General features: G+C 41.5%; 1 protein-coding gene across 1 annotated transcript in view; it reads left to right on the top strand.

Moving 5' to 3' along the window:
* The window catches only part of LOC124719088, a 327,538-nt gene that overhangs the window by 234,159 nt on the left and 78,728 nt on the right, over positions 1-14,651 (top strand). Inside the window, exon 3 of the mRNA XM_047244777.1 lies at positions 2,856-2,978. Within this exon, the coding sequence (XP_047100733.1) occupies positions 2,856-2,978 (123 nt within the window). The remainder of the gene's footprint in view (positions 1-2,855; positions 2,979-14,651) is intronic.

The raw sequence follows: 14,651 nt of genomic DNA, 5'->3' as shown, positions 1-14,651 counted from the left end.
TATTCATACAAGTGGTTCTCTTTTCTCCAAACGTCTCTTTAATTTTCCTGTAGGCAGTATCTATCTTACCCCTAGTGAGATAAGCCTCTACATCCTTACGTTTGTCCTCTAGCCATCCCTGCTTAGCCATTTTCCACTTCCTGTCGATCTGATTTTTGAGACGTTTGTATTCCTTTTTGCCTGCTTCATTTACTGCATTTTTATATTTTCTCCTTTCATCAATCAAATTCAATATTTCTTCTGTTACCCAAGGGTTTCTACTAGCCCTCGTCTTTTTACCTATTTAACCTAGAATCATGAAATTTGGCAAAAAGCGAGGTTTCACAGTGCAACTAAAGAAAAAATCCCAAAATTTGAGTTTCTAATTATATCACGCGAAAAAAAATTGTCTTTCGTTATCTCATTGTCTGTCCGGCAGACCCTCTGTTAAGACCCGTTTTTCTCAGGAACAGGTGTGCGTATCAAGCTGAAATTTATGTTACACACTAAAGTCAATGTTCCTTTGGTGGTGTAAAAAGTCAATGCAATCAAAAGATGCTGCCATTTATGTCACATATTTTTTTATACTCGAAAAACGTACTCATCGAAGCCTATAGGCTGCTTCCCATTGACCTGTACTCATGAAATTTGGCAAATGGTACAAGTAAAGGCAAAAAAATCCGAAAATTGTGAAACTGTAATTATGTCACATGGAAAAAAATCTTTTGTTACTTACTATCTGACTTACAAAATAAAATTGAAACATTCCCAGGACTGATATCTTTCCAGTATCAACGTTGTTAAAAGTCAAAAATGTTATAGATACTGAACTCCCGGGATGGGTTAACTGCCTGCATGCACAGTTAAGTTGAGTGCGTGAGTTTTACTGGCGCTAGGCCAACTATTTTCTCTATCAGTTTGTCTCTTTAATTGCTGAATGTGCCTCGTGTTAACTGACAGGTCTCTCACTTAAGCCACTGCTTTCCCCATGTGTTTGTGCTTGTAATGTTATGTGTGCCTCACTGCTTTTCTTTTGTAACTAATTGGTGCCTGATTTCATTCTGAGAAGCTCAGTAGGGTATGTAAATACCGTAGATGTAAATGTGAATCAAAAAGTACTTGAAGTGAAGCGCAGGTGGACAGCCAGAAACTCTTTAGCGCGCCATCCCCGCAACGATAGTAGTTGTGAATCTAAAAAAAAGACAATCAAATTATTAAAGAAAAAGAGAACTGTTAATCTGTATCTTGTGGAAAGAGGACATGTTGCTAGGCCGTCGCTCAGTACGTATTATTACATTTAATGAAAATTGATATTTTAGTGATAAAACCGAGTAACGTATGTGTAAGAGTTGCCAAACATTTATGTATACAAATTTTCTGGAAGTGAAGAAGAGAAGTATCGTATTTTTGGAGAAGGAGGTGAACTTCATTGTCGTTGCCGTCTAACAATCGACAGAATTGTAAGTGTACAAAGTTCACTGAAATACAGGAAAAGAAATGCATTCTCTGTAGTTTTCAATCAATAAGTAACAACCTCTCATAATCTCTTAATTACAGTAATTGGATTATGTTCTTGTACAGTAGTATGGTGCTGGATTCCACTGACCAATTTTTATGTAGCAGGACGTGTAGTTTGAAGGAAGTTTGTGCGCCAAGCAATCTCCTCTTCTCACGAAAAGCAGATTGCTGTTTGATCTTATTTACTTACAACAGTGGTCCCTTAGGTATGAAGAGCTACGAAAACTTGGGCTCAAAGCTATCCGCAATTCGGCCAAGTAACTAACAGAGTCGTATTTTAAACCTTAAGGGGGGTAGGACGTCAAACGGGCCGACTTGGAGCAGGAGAGGCACCACAGGACATTTTATTTTCTACTGTCTATACTTTTACAAATAAATTCATAAAACTTTGTCAGCATCACCAGGAAGGATTCAGGATTCACACCCATTGCAGTGGAAGTTCGAAAACATAACAAAATAATTTTTTTTTTACATGCGAAATTTCATCATTTTTTCACTTACTAATGGCTGCATTTGTTGCTATAGGTACACTTTTCTTCATAACTAAGAGAGATTCTTCGATGAATTTTGCGCAGCGTACATACCATACTCACAGGTGTATGAAACTCTAGAATTTATTTAATTTATGAAAAAACCAATGAACTGTTATATTTTATGTTTACAAAAAACACAAATTTTATAGTTAATTACCTCAATTTTTACCACAGTTTTTAATAGATTTGGAAAATTCTAGAGTTTCATACACCTGTAAGTATGGTTTGTATGCTGTGCAAAATTCATCGAAGAATCTCTCTTACTTATGAAGAAAAGTGTACCTATAGCAACAAATGCTGCCATTAGTAAGTGAAAAAATTGATGAAATTTCACACGTAAAAAAAATTCCTTCGTTATGTTTTAGAACTTCCACTGCTATGAGTGTGAATTCTGAATCCTTCCCGGTCATGCTGACAAAGTTTTATGAATTTACTTGTAAAAGTATAGACAGTGGAAATTAAAATGTCGTGTGGTGCCTCTCCTGCTCCAAGTCGGCCCGTTTGACCTCCTAGCCCCCTTAAAGAACAATAACTTCCTCCAAATTGTAATACGTCACCAACCGGTGCAGAAGCTGATCATTCAAGGAGGCAGCAACCAAAATTCAGGTACCAGTTCCGACCTAAAGCAAAAATCTCAATCGAAAATCAATCACTATCTCTATCTCTAAACACATATATAAATATTCATATTATTAAGATAAAAGCCATTTTATTTACCAAAGGCCAAACCTTATAATTTATCCAGTACATGCTCCCACTCTGGACTCGCGTTTTCTTTTGAAGCGCTCGCCGACGTTTCAGCTGATTCTGTGCTTCCTTCCTCAGCTGCGCGACATGCTGGCCAAGTACTCGCCGTGGGGAAAACCGGGCTGCGGCGCCCCCAACCCTGACGGCATCCGCAAGAGGAAGATGCGGCTGGACGGACTCTTCCCGGACGACGAGAAGAAGGTGCTTGCTTTAGATTAGATTAGATTAGTACTTGTTCCATAGATCATGAATACGACACTTCGTAACAATGTGGAACGTGTCAGGTTAATAAAAGGTGTCTATACAAGATATTACATTACACAAAATATTACATGACACTTAATATTTTAATTTTTTTGTGGGGGTTGGGGAAATTACCCACTTACTATATCGAAAAGTTCATCTAATGAGTAGAAGGAGTTGCCATTAAGAAATTCTTTTAATTTCCTTTTAAATGCCATATGGCTATCTGTCAGACTTTTGATGCTATTAGGTAAGTGACCAAAGACCCTTGTGGAAGCATAATTTACACCCTTCTGAGCCAAAGTTAGATTCAACCTTGAGTTGTGAAGATCATACTTTCTCCTGGTGCTGTAGCCATGTAAACTGCTATTACTTTTGAATTCGTTCGGATTGTTAATAACAAATTTCATAAGTGAATATATAATGTCCACGCGACTCAGATGGCCATAGACACGGGTTCCCAGGTAGATGCCGTGTTTCTTGACTTCCGCAAGGCGTTCGATACAGTTCCCCACAGTCGTTTAATAAACAAAGTGAGAGATATGGACTATCAGACCAATTGTGTGACTGGATTGAAGAGTTCCTAGATAACAGAACGCAGCATGTCATTCTCAATGGAGAGAACTCTTCCGAAGTAAGAGTGATTTCAGGTGTGCCGCAGGGGAGTGTCGTAGGACCGTTTGAATTCACAATATACATAAATGACCTTGTGGATAACACCGGAACTTCACTGAGGCTTTTTGCGGATGATGCTATGGTATATCGAGAGGTTGTAACAATGCAAAATAGTACTGAAATGCAGGAGGATCTGCAGCGAATTGACGCACGGTGCAGGGAATGGCAATTGAGTCTCAATGCAGACAAGTGTAATGTGCTGCGAATACATAGGAAGAAAGATCCCTTATCATTTAGCTACAATATAGCAGGTCTGCAACTGGAAGCAGTTAATTCCATAAATTATCTGGGAGTACGTATTAGGAGTGATTTAAAATGGAATGATCATATAAAGTTGATCGTCGGTAAAGCAGATGCCAGACTGAGATTCATTGGAAGAATCCTAAGGAAATGCAGTCCAAAACAAAGGAAGTAGGTTACAGTACACTTGTTCGCCCACTGCTTGAATACTGCTCAGCAGTGTGGGATCCGTACCAGATAGGGTTGATAGAAGAGATAGAGAAGATCCAACGGAGAGCAGCCCGCTTCGTTACAGGATCATTTAGTAATGGCGAAAGCGTTACGGAGATGATAGATAAACTCCAGTGGAAGACTCTGCAGGAGAGACGCTCAGTAGCTCGGTACGGGCTTTTGTTGAAGTTTCGAGAACATACCTTCACCGAGGAGTCAAGCAGTATATTGCTCCCTCCTACGTATATCTCGCGAAGAGACCATGAGGATAAAATCAGAGAGATTAGAGCCCATACAGAGGCATACCGACAATCCTGCTTTCCACGAACAATACGAGACTGGAATAGAAGGGAGAACCGATGAGGTACTCAAGGTACCCTTCGCCGCACACCGTCAGGTGGCTTGCGGAGTATGGATGTAGATGTAGATATATATTGTGAGGCTACAGTGAAGATCTGTAGCTCTTTAAATAAGTGTCTGCAGGATGATCTCGGATGAGCTCCAGCAATTATTCTGATTAAACGCTTTTGTGCTATGAACACTCTTTTACTCAATGACGAGTTACCCCAGAATATGATGCCATACGAAAGCAGAGAATGAAAATAGACGTGGTAAGCTAATTTACTCACATGTATATCGCCAAAATTTGCAATGACCCTAACAGCATAAGCAGCTGAAGTCAAACGTTTCAGCAGATCCTCAGTATGTTTTTTTCCAGTTCAACCCCTCATCAAAGCATACACCTAGAAATTTTGAATATTCTACCTTAGCTACCGATTTCTGTTCAAACTCTATATTTATTAATGGTGTCATTCCACTTACCGTGTGGAACTGTATGCATTGTGTTTTGTCAAAGTTTAATGAGAGCCCATTTGCAGAGAACCACTTAATGATTTTCTGAAAAACATCGTTTACAATTTCACCAGTTAATTCTTGTCTGTTGGGTGTGATAGCTATACTGGTATCAGCTTTGCATCTTCGTGAGTACAGAATGGCAAGTTATCAATATATACGAGGCGCGGCTAGAAAAAAACCGGACTGATGCTGGAAAAAACATTTATTTACAATTATTTACAATTTCATGTTATCTCCTTCAATGTACTCTCCTCCTCGGACTCTACACCGCTCCATACGAATTTTCCACTGTTCACAGCAATGCTGCAGATCATTTTCGGTAAGTCCATACATTACTTCCGTCGCTTTTTCTTTTACTGCTTCAACAGTCTCAAATCTAGTTCCTTTCAAAGCTGACTTGACTTTAGGGAAAAGAAAAAAGTCACAGGGGGCCAAATCAGGTGAGTAGGGTGGATGATCTAAGATGGGAATGTTGTGTTTTGCAAAAAACGTCTTCACTGACAACGCACTGTGAGCTGGGGCATTGTCTTGGTGAAGGACCCATGACTTTTTTCTCCAAAAATCGTTCCGTTTTCTCCGTACTCGCTCACGTAGGGTAGCCAGGACGCTAATGTAGTAATGCTGATTCACTGTTTGTCCCTCTGCTACCCAATCAATGTGCACAATCCCTTTGATGTCAAAAAAAACAATCATCATTGCCTTGAATTTCGATTTTGACATTCGTGCTTTTTTTTGTCGTGGAGAACCAGGAGTTTTCCAATGCATCGATTGGCGTTTAGTTTCGGGATCGTAAGTAAAAAACCACGATTCATCGCAAGTAATAACATTTTGTAAGAAGGTGGGATCACTTTCAGTGTTTTCCGGGATGTCAGAACAAATCATTCTTCGGCGTTCCTTCTGTTCAATTGTGAGGCACTTTGGAACCATTTTTGAACACACTTTGTTCATGTTGAAACTTTCATGAAGAATCTGCCTAACACTTTCCTTGTCAACTCCTGTTAACTCAGACACTGCTCTGATTGTTAAACGGCGATCTTGTCGGACAAGTTTACCGATTTTTTCAATGTTTGCATCAGTTTTTGCTGACAATGGTCTGCCAGTGCGAGTGTCATCACTGGTGTCTTCGCGGCCATCTTTAAATCGTTTAAACCACTCAAACACTTGTGTTCGCGGTAAACAATCATCGCCGTACACTTGTTGTAACATTACAAACGTTTCACTTGCAGATTTTCCTAGATTGAAACAAAATTTGATGTTAACACGCTGTTCTTTCTGTACACTCAACATTTTCCGACGCACAGACAAAACGTCAACTACTTAAAACAGACGGCACGGGCAGACTGAGTGCAGGAGGCAGATGAAACTCGAGCAGTAGGCGGAGCGAGAGTCACGTGACAGGCCACGCGACTTTCAGCCTTATTGCATTCGTTTTATTGTTTCACCAGTACTAGTCCGGTTTTTTTCTAGCCACACCTCGTATTAAGAACAGCAGAGGACCCAAGACCGAACCTTGCGTCACCCCATTCTTGATTGTTCCCCAGTTTGAGAAATCAGTTTTTTGCATATTATGTGAACCGCTTACTTCAACTTTCTGCACTCTTCCAGTTAGGTATGGTTTAAACCATTTGAGCACTGTCCCATTCATACCACAGTACTTGAGCTTATCTAGAAGTATTCCTTGACTTACACAATCAAAAGCCTTTGATAGATCACAAAAAATCCCAACGGGCTATTTCCGATTACTCAGATCATTTAATATTTCATTAGTTGAAAGTATATATAGCATTTTCCGTCGAAAAACCCACACTCCACACCGCATGCCCCACACTGCGTATCCCACATCTCACACTGCGTTTCATGCACTGCACTGAACACTCCATATGACACACTTTGTACTCCATCTTGGCCGTACATCACTCGACACTACGCACTATGCTCCACAGTCCAATTGTGTCCATCTCTGTCTGAGACAAGTTACCGTTTTCTAACAAACAGCTTTTTACGGGATTGGGTTACTAGCCAAACGCTCAACCCTCTTCCTCTATACGTGCCTCAGATCAGGAACGGTGTTGCTAGGTCTCTGTTGGATTCCTTTCATGTTAATGTCTTAAATCTGTTGTCATTTACGGCATACATTCCCCTTCTAAATTTACTGTGGTGTTTCTGACCCCATCTTGGAGACTGAGCAGTGGAACGTGTTACTTTTACACATAAACAAGTACGATCTGTCACACTACTACACTTTAAATTCATGTCACACAGTCTCATATGGAACCTACATGCACTTTTTTTTTGTATAGTGTATATGATAAGATACTGTCATCCCCCTTCCCTTCTGTGTGAAAGGATGAATGAGCAAATGTATTTCTAGTTGCATGCTCGATGGTAGCAGACAAGCCTGTCTGCTAGAGAACAGTAGGACCAACGTCGGAACAGGTAGCTACGCTTTCTAAAAGCAGAGAGGTTTCTATTCTTAGTATGGTCCTGTCCGTCCCTTGTCATGTTGGTATAGGAAGCTGCCTCTCTGGTCACTTCCGTTTGTATCTGTGAAGAACCCTCGGTAGGGGCCCACGGCAGCCTGTCCGCGGCGAGCGCCTGAAGTGGTAAGCTCTCTGGTTAAGCGCATCTCTGCTAAGTCCGTAGGACAATGGATTTCTTAAGTTCAGCCTAACTGAAAATATAATCACCTTTATTTCAAGTTTGGATCTAAAATATCTTATGTTATCTTAAATTGCAATGCAGTGTAATTCAGAATATCTTCCAGTAGTTGCTTTGTCACTACTTTGTGAGTAAAGTGGAACCACGTGTTGAGGATCCGTAACTCTAAGATCATCAATCTTAAATGCGAATGTGCGTGAGATTATAACGTCTCGTCTTGACAATATTTTTCAATACAGTAACTTTTCTTTATGTTCAATCCACGTGGGGTGTACTTTGTGAGACCAGTACCACGTGCTTATACAGTTGTTTGACTCATCAGGTTAATAGTAAGACGATAGTAACCAGTTCGAGGTTTTTCTTTTGAATTTGTGTTTCGATGTAATTTATTTTAATCATCAAAATTATCGTGGAGTTACACTCTTTGTGTAAGCCAAGTTGACCACGTGAAGCATGTAGTGCAATCCTCAAAGTAGCCCTCAGCTATTCTTTTAAAGGAGATTTCACAGAGAGTTAGTATGAATTTAGTATACCAGTGTGTGGTAAGTTCATGACGGACAGGATTGCACTACGAACGTAATTTCTTTGGGTGAAAATTGAATCTGTTGGTTGTGGTTAATTTCCTCTTGCATATGTTCCAACGTTCTTCGTGTATTATTTTATGAATGCAGTGTTGTATGCAGTCTCCCAATCTTGGCTCTATATTTGATGTGTTCCAGAAGATTACAAACTCACATTTTCACAATCCTAAATAAGGCACCAGTTCAGTTATGAATCAAATTTAATATGCTGAGATTTTAACGGAACAATGATCAATGTTAAAATAAATGTCCAAATATAAACTGATTTATTTCTTTTTATTTTAATTCTCTTTTTATACATATATCACCGGTTGTCGTAAGATGACTTTTAAAAGATTATAATTAATGTTAGTCTGCTTGGGAATTTGGTTAATTAGACTGGATACCTGGTGAAACAGCTGCTCCGTAATGCAAGGTTAACTTCCCCAGATAGCTCACAGCTTTTAACCCGCTTTTATTGCCTTGAATATCAGCACCGCTTTCAGAACAACTTAATGCATCAACATTACAGTGTTGCAAAGACACTGATCACATGTGGATCAGAAGAGCAGGAAGAATTTCATGACATGAGTGGCATGAGGTTCAAGAGATTTTACCCGTTCACATACTTGAGATCCTGATGTACAACAGCATAGAAATGGACAAGAAGTGAAGAATAGGAGTGGAAATGGAATGCTCACAGTCGCACACTAAGACGATGATCTATGATATGTCCGGCAGTCATGTCCAGTTCAGAAACATTGAGCATGACTAAAGAAGAAAAGGAAATATTCCAGAATGAAATTTTCACTCTGCAGCGGAGTGTGCGCTGATATGAAACTTCCTGGCAGATTAAAACTGTGTGCTGGACCGAGACTCGAACTCGGGACCTTTGCCTTTCGCGGGCAAGTGCTCTACCAACTGAGCTACCCAAGCACGACTCACGCCCCGTCCTCACAGCTTTACTTCCTCCAGTACCTCGTCTTCTTCCCTCCAAGCTATACAGAAACTCTCCTGCGAATCTTGTAGGACAAGCACTCGTAAAAAGCGGAGTGTGCGCTGATGTGGAACTTCCTGGCAGATTAAAACTATGTGAGGGACCTAGACTCGAACTAGGGACCTTTGCCTTTCGCAGGCAAGTGCTTTACCAACTGCACTTGCCCGCGAAAGGGAAAGGTCCCGAGTTCGAGTCTCGGTCCGGCACCAAGTTTTAATCTGCCAGGAAGTTTTGAAAGGAAAAATTATTAATACTCGTAAGAAGAGGAATTAGGACGACAGGGGAACCAGTCTTAGGTAAAGGAGAATGGAACAGGAGAAAGAACAAAGAAATCTGTCTCTTGATGCAACAACAAACACTCCTGCAGAAGGCTGAAGAGCAAAAGAGTCCAGTGGATACGCCACATAGCCTGTTTGCGGAATACAGACAGGAGAAGAAGGCACTCGAGAGCGAAACCGAACACCAGATACCTCATAGGACAACCAAGGCAACACTGGATGAACCAAGGACCTGGCAGCCCCATGGATTGCAGACACCTGGTAGAACCGAGCACAACAGAAAGCAATGGAGACAGTTTGTCGAAGCAGCCCATGTTCTGCAGGCCTGTGATCACTGGATATAAACTGGTGTCCAAAATTATAACAACAAGCGGAAATTTTACAAAGTTTGCCACAGAACAGTATACATAAATGATAGTAAAGAAGAAACAATGTAAAAAATTCAGTACGTAATCAACTGCAACATGCACACGCTAGACCATAATTGAAACGCCCTACTAAACCCGCAGGACAGAACAGGCAGTTTAAATTGTGGAAAGGGGCCAAAATAAGGGGCTGTCAGTTACACTCGAAGATACAACATTATTATTTGATCAAACATTACAAGAGCCCAAAAAAGATTCCTTTTAAACACATAGATTTAATCCTTGGGAGTTAATTACCAGCTGAAAGCCACTTTAATTTAAAAACGGCTGAAGCCCAATAATATAAAACGCAAGCATAATCATAAATTTAAAAGGCAAGCCTTATATTACAATAGTTCTTTATTTAGGCTGAAGGCCCAAAGAATCCGAGATTTTCAGAGCAAACAATTTGAGTTCAAAATCGGCTGAAAGCCCAACACTTAACACTAAAAATTAAAAAAAAGGCCTTACGTAAAATATTTCTTAATTGGGCAAAACTCAACCAAAACATAAATTTTAAAGGCAAAGCCTTATCTTAAAACATTTCTTTAGTTAGGCTGAAGGTCCAAAGAATCAAATACTTCAAGAGCAAACAAGTTAAACTGAAATCGGCCGAAGGCCTAACACTTAAAATTCCATAACATTAATTTTTTTAAATACCAAATACCTTACGTGAAACATTTCTTCAATTTATACTGAAGCCCTTAAGAGCAAACCCACTCAAACTCAAATCGGCTGAATGCCCAACACTTAAAATTCAGTAACATTAAAACCTTTAAAATGCCAAAGGTCTTCTTTAAATTAGGCTGAAGATCTAAAGAATCTTACGCCTGAAGGGCAAAACAAACTCAATTTAAAAAAAAGTTAATATTAAGTTTTGGGCTTTCAGTCGATTTTGAATTCATATTGTTTGCTCTGAAAATTTCGGAATCTTTGGGCCTTCAGCCTATATAAGGAACTATTGTAAGATAAGGCTTGCCTTTTAAATTTTGGATCATGCTTGTGTTTTAAGTTATTGGCCTTCAGCCGTTTTAAATTAAAGTGGCTTTCAGCTGGTTATCAAGTCCCAAGGATTAAAGCTGTATGTTTAAAGAAAAATCTTTTTTGGGCGCTTGTGATGTTTGATCAAATAATAAAGTTGTATGTTCGAGTGCAGCTGACAGCCCCTTATTTTGGCCCCTTTCCACAATTTAAGCTACCTGTCCTCTCCTGAGGGTTTAGCAGTTTTTTTGCGAGCCACGCACTGATCAACCTGCCCCCCTGAAACCCAGGGGTCACACCTGGGAATGAAATTAACTAGCAGCTCCTAATGAAGGCAAAAGACTCTGCAAGCCACTGAGTCGGGCCCATCCCCACCCGCAGAGGGAACACACCCATTGGCTAGCAAACTTCCCTGCACCAGGAAGGCACCTACCTACGTCCCGCAAGACGACCAGTTCAAAACCACTGCTAAGTCAGCAACGAAAATACCAAGATACCTGCTCGGACTTCAACAATGCAGGGGAAACATACCCCAGGCAAGCCGACATCCATACACTGCAGAGGGCACCGAGCTGAGCCTCACAAGATGACGAAGTTGAAGGACCTGTTCGAAGTTGACACCCAAAGAGCTACCAGAACCTTACGACCAGAAGGTGATGTCTTGAACTAACGCATTAACAGTGCCCGCACCCTGTCCAATTGTCAGTATGTTGCGTTACTCCCAAAACACAATTAGTCTCCTCAAGGTCTGTAACAGCATCAAACAAAATTTGAACTGCCGCTCCTGTCTCACCCACCACCGCCAACGTGACTTCAACCGGCTGAAGAACGGCAGCGCCCAAACGGGCTACCAATCGCAGAACACTGCCCTCAATCGGTTGGCGCCTTATTGCCAACTAGTAAACAAGGTGGTGCTTTCCGAACAAGCCGATCCCCTGACACTGCCTGACAGCCCTTTAAGATAGGCACCTGAAACAAGTAACAACCAAAACAATATGGTGCCACAGAACACAAATGAAACAAGAGTGAAAGCGACAGCAACTAGAATGGCAACCACAAGCGTAACCATGCTCTGCTACCAGTGAAACGCCCTGCTAAACCCGCAGGACAGGACTGGTAGTTTAAATTGTGGAAAGGGGCCAAAATATGTGATCAAACATTACAAGAGCCCCAAAAAAAATTTTTTTAAACACACAGCTTTAATCCTTGGGATTTAATTACCAGCTGAAAGCCACTTTAATTTAAAAATGGCTGAAGGCCAATAATTTAAAACGCAAGCATAATCAAAATTTAAAAGACAAGCCTTATCGTACAACAGTTCTTTAGTTAGGCTCAAGGCCCAAAGAATAAAACACTTCAAGAGCAAACAAGTTAAATTCAAATCGGCTGTAGGCCTAACACTTAAAACTCCATAACATTAATATTTTTAAATGCCATACTTGAAAAAATTCTTTAATTTAGGCTGAAGGCCTTAAGAGCAAACCCACTCAAACACAAATCGGCTGAAAGCCCGTCTCACCGACCACCGCTTAACGGATTTGCACGCACATACTGACAATTGGTTTATGTGCTCAGCACCAACACAGGTCTGACAACGGCGGGGCATGCTGTGTTTAATGTCACCAGTCACATGTTAAGGCAGTAACGCCCTTTCTTCCTGCAGAGCTGCTCGCCGTCTTGGACAGGGGTTGATGGATGGTTACGTGAAGCAAACCGTCTCGCTAGTACATCCCAGACACGCTCCATGGGATTCAAATAGAGAGAGCGGAGCAGGCCACGCCATGCGTGCAGTATCTTCCGTTTCCAAAAAAAAAAAAAAAATGAACCAACCGTGTCCTATCAGATCCAGTATTAACGTTGAGATCCCAACATCTCCTCATGGTACCTGACAGCAGTTAGATCTTGCTGCTTCACCTGTACAGTTTCATGAAGAGGTGATCGAGTGGTCAACATAATCCCTGTCCACACCATTAGAGATCCTTCTCGACACCCGAAATCGTGTTCCACTTGCCCTCCAGATGCGAAACCGTCTAGAATCACTCTCCAGACCAAATCGACGCTCATCTGTGAAAAGGACATTAGCCCACCGTTCGACCGTCCAGGTGGCATGTTGATGGGTCTACTCTAGACGGTCCTTTCTGTCAAGATACGCCAGAGGTAAACAGACAGCAGGTCTCCAACAATGAAGGCCACACTGCTGAAGCCTTCTGTACACCGTTTGCCTCTACTTCCAGTAGATGTTAAGAAGTCAAATACGAGGTGCTGCGCAGTCTTAAGGCGGTACCGCCGTGCCCTTACAGCCAAAAAATGGTCCACTGGTTCTGATGTCATAGGTGGTCAGCCCAGTCCATGTCTATGGTCTGGAACCGCGTGACCGCTACGGTCGCAGGTTCGAATCCTGCCTCGCGCATGGATGTGTGTGATGTCCTTAGGTTAGTTGGGTTTAAGTAGTTCTAAGTTCTAGGGGACTGATGACCTCAGTTGTTAAGTCCCATAGTGTTCAGAGCCATTTTGAACCAGGTCTCCGGGATATAGTTTCGGTCTCTATAAACTGGCGCCTCATCCGAGAAACAAAAGGACGATTCACATTAAACCACTGTCCCACGTCAGTTTGCGACAATCCTGCTTCCATTCCTTCTATGGCCCTCCACAGCAAAGAGTCTGTTAGCTTCTCTGTGCCACACTGCACCGTCTGTGATTGTGTACATAGGTACTGTGGATCTGGGACTACACTGCAAACTCTACCTCGCTTTATAGGTGCCCTGACGTCATTGCTGGCGTGGTTGTCCGTTGATGGGAATGCCATTTTCCGTGCAGAACACGATGGTAATAGTATCTGTTGACAGTTTGTATGATTATGTCGTGAATTAGACACACGACGGAGAAATAGCAGTTTGTTGCTTTAATTTTGGACACCAGTGTATGTATGCGAATACTAATCTCTGCACTCCAAGCTCTACATTCCAAGTTCTAATCAAGATGGTTATATAACTGAAACGTGATTTTCGTCGTGTTTGACGTTAAAACAGGATTAATAAAAGCTAAAACGTAGAAAACGGCGATCTTAAAAATGAAGCACGACAGTGTCATTGAAAGTTGGAGGACCTGTTAGGGGAAAAATCTCTTCTGTTGAAGAGGGAAAAAATTATGTATTTATTAGGGCAGGGCAAGTAGGTATAAGGAGAAGTGGCTATTTGGGTGATAGGAAGGAAGAAATTGTGGAGGTGTTCGTAAGGCCATAATACACTGGCGAAAAAAAAAAAAGACAACACCAGGAAGAAGTTGTGCGACATCGCGAAAATTGGTAGGTGTGTTTCTACACCCATGCTCATAAATTAAGGATAATTGCATAATGTGGCGCCACACAAAGTAGCACTACACAAAACTGACGCTAATAGCATAGGCACATAGGGAACACACACGACAGAAAATGGTTCAAATGGCTCTGAGCACTATCGGACTTAACTTCTGAGGTCATCAGTCCCCTAGAACTTAGAACTACTTGAACCTAACTAATCTAAGGACATCACACACATCCATGTCCGAGGCAGGGTTCGAACCTGCGACCGTAGCGGTCGCGCGGCACACACGACACAGATCCGTAAGTCCACGGTATTGGTGATAAGTTGAGAAAACCGTCCCGAAACACATGTGCTACAAAACGCCACTGTTTCCTGCGCGTGTACCCCGACATCAGTATGGGGTATGATCACCATGCAGACGTACACAGGCCGCACATCGGGTTGGCATACTCTGGATCAGGTGGTCGAGCA

The sequence above is a fragment of the Schistocerca piceifrons genome, chromosome 10 (assembly GCF_021461385.2).
Source record: "Schistocerca piceifrons isolate TAMUIC-IGC-003096 chromosome 10, iqSchPice1.1, whole genome shotgun sequence".
NCBI classification, from domain to species: Eukaryota; Metazoa; Arthropoda; class Insecta; order Orthoptera; family Acrididae; genus Schistocerca; species Schistocerca piceifrons.
The sequence above is the reverse complement of the archived record's forward strand: the minus strand, read 5'-3'. Positions and strand labels throughout refer to the sequence as shown.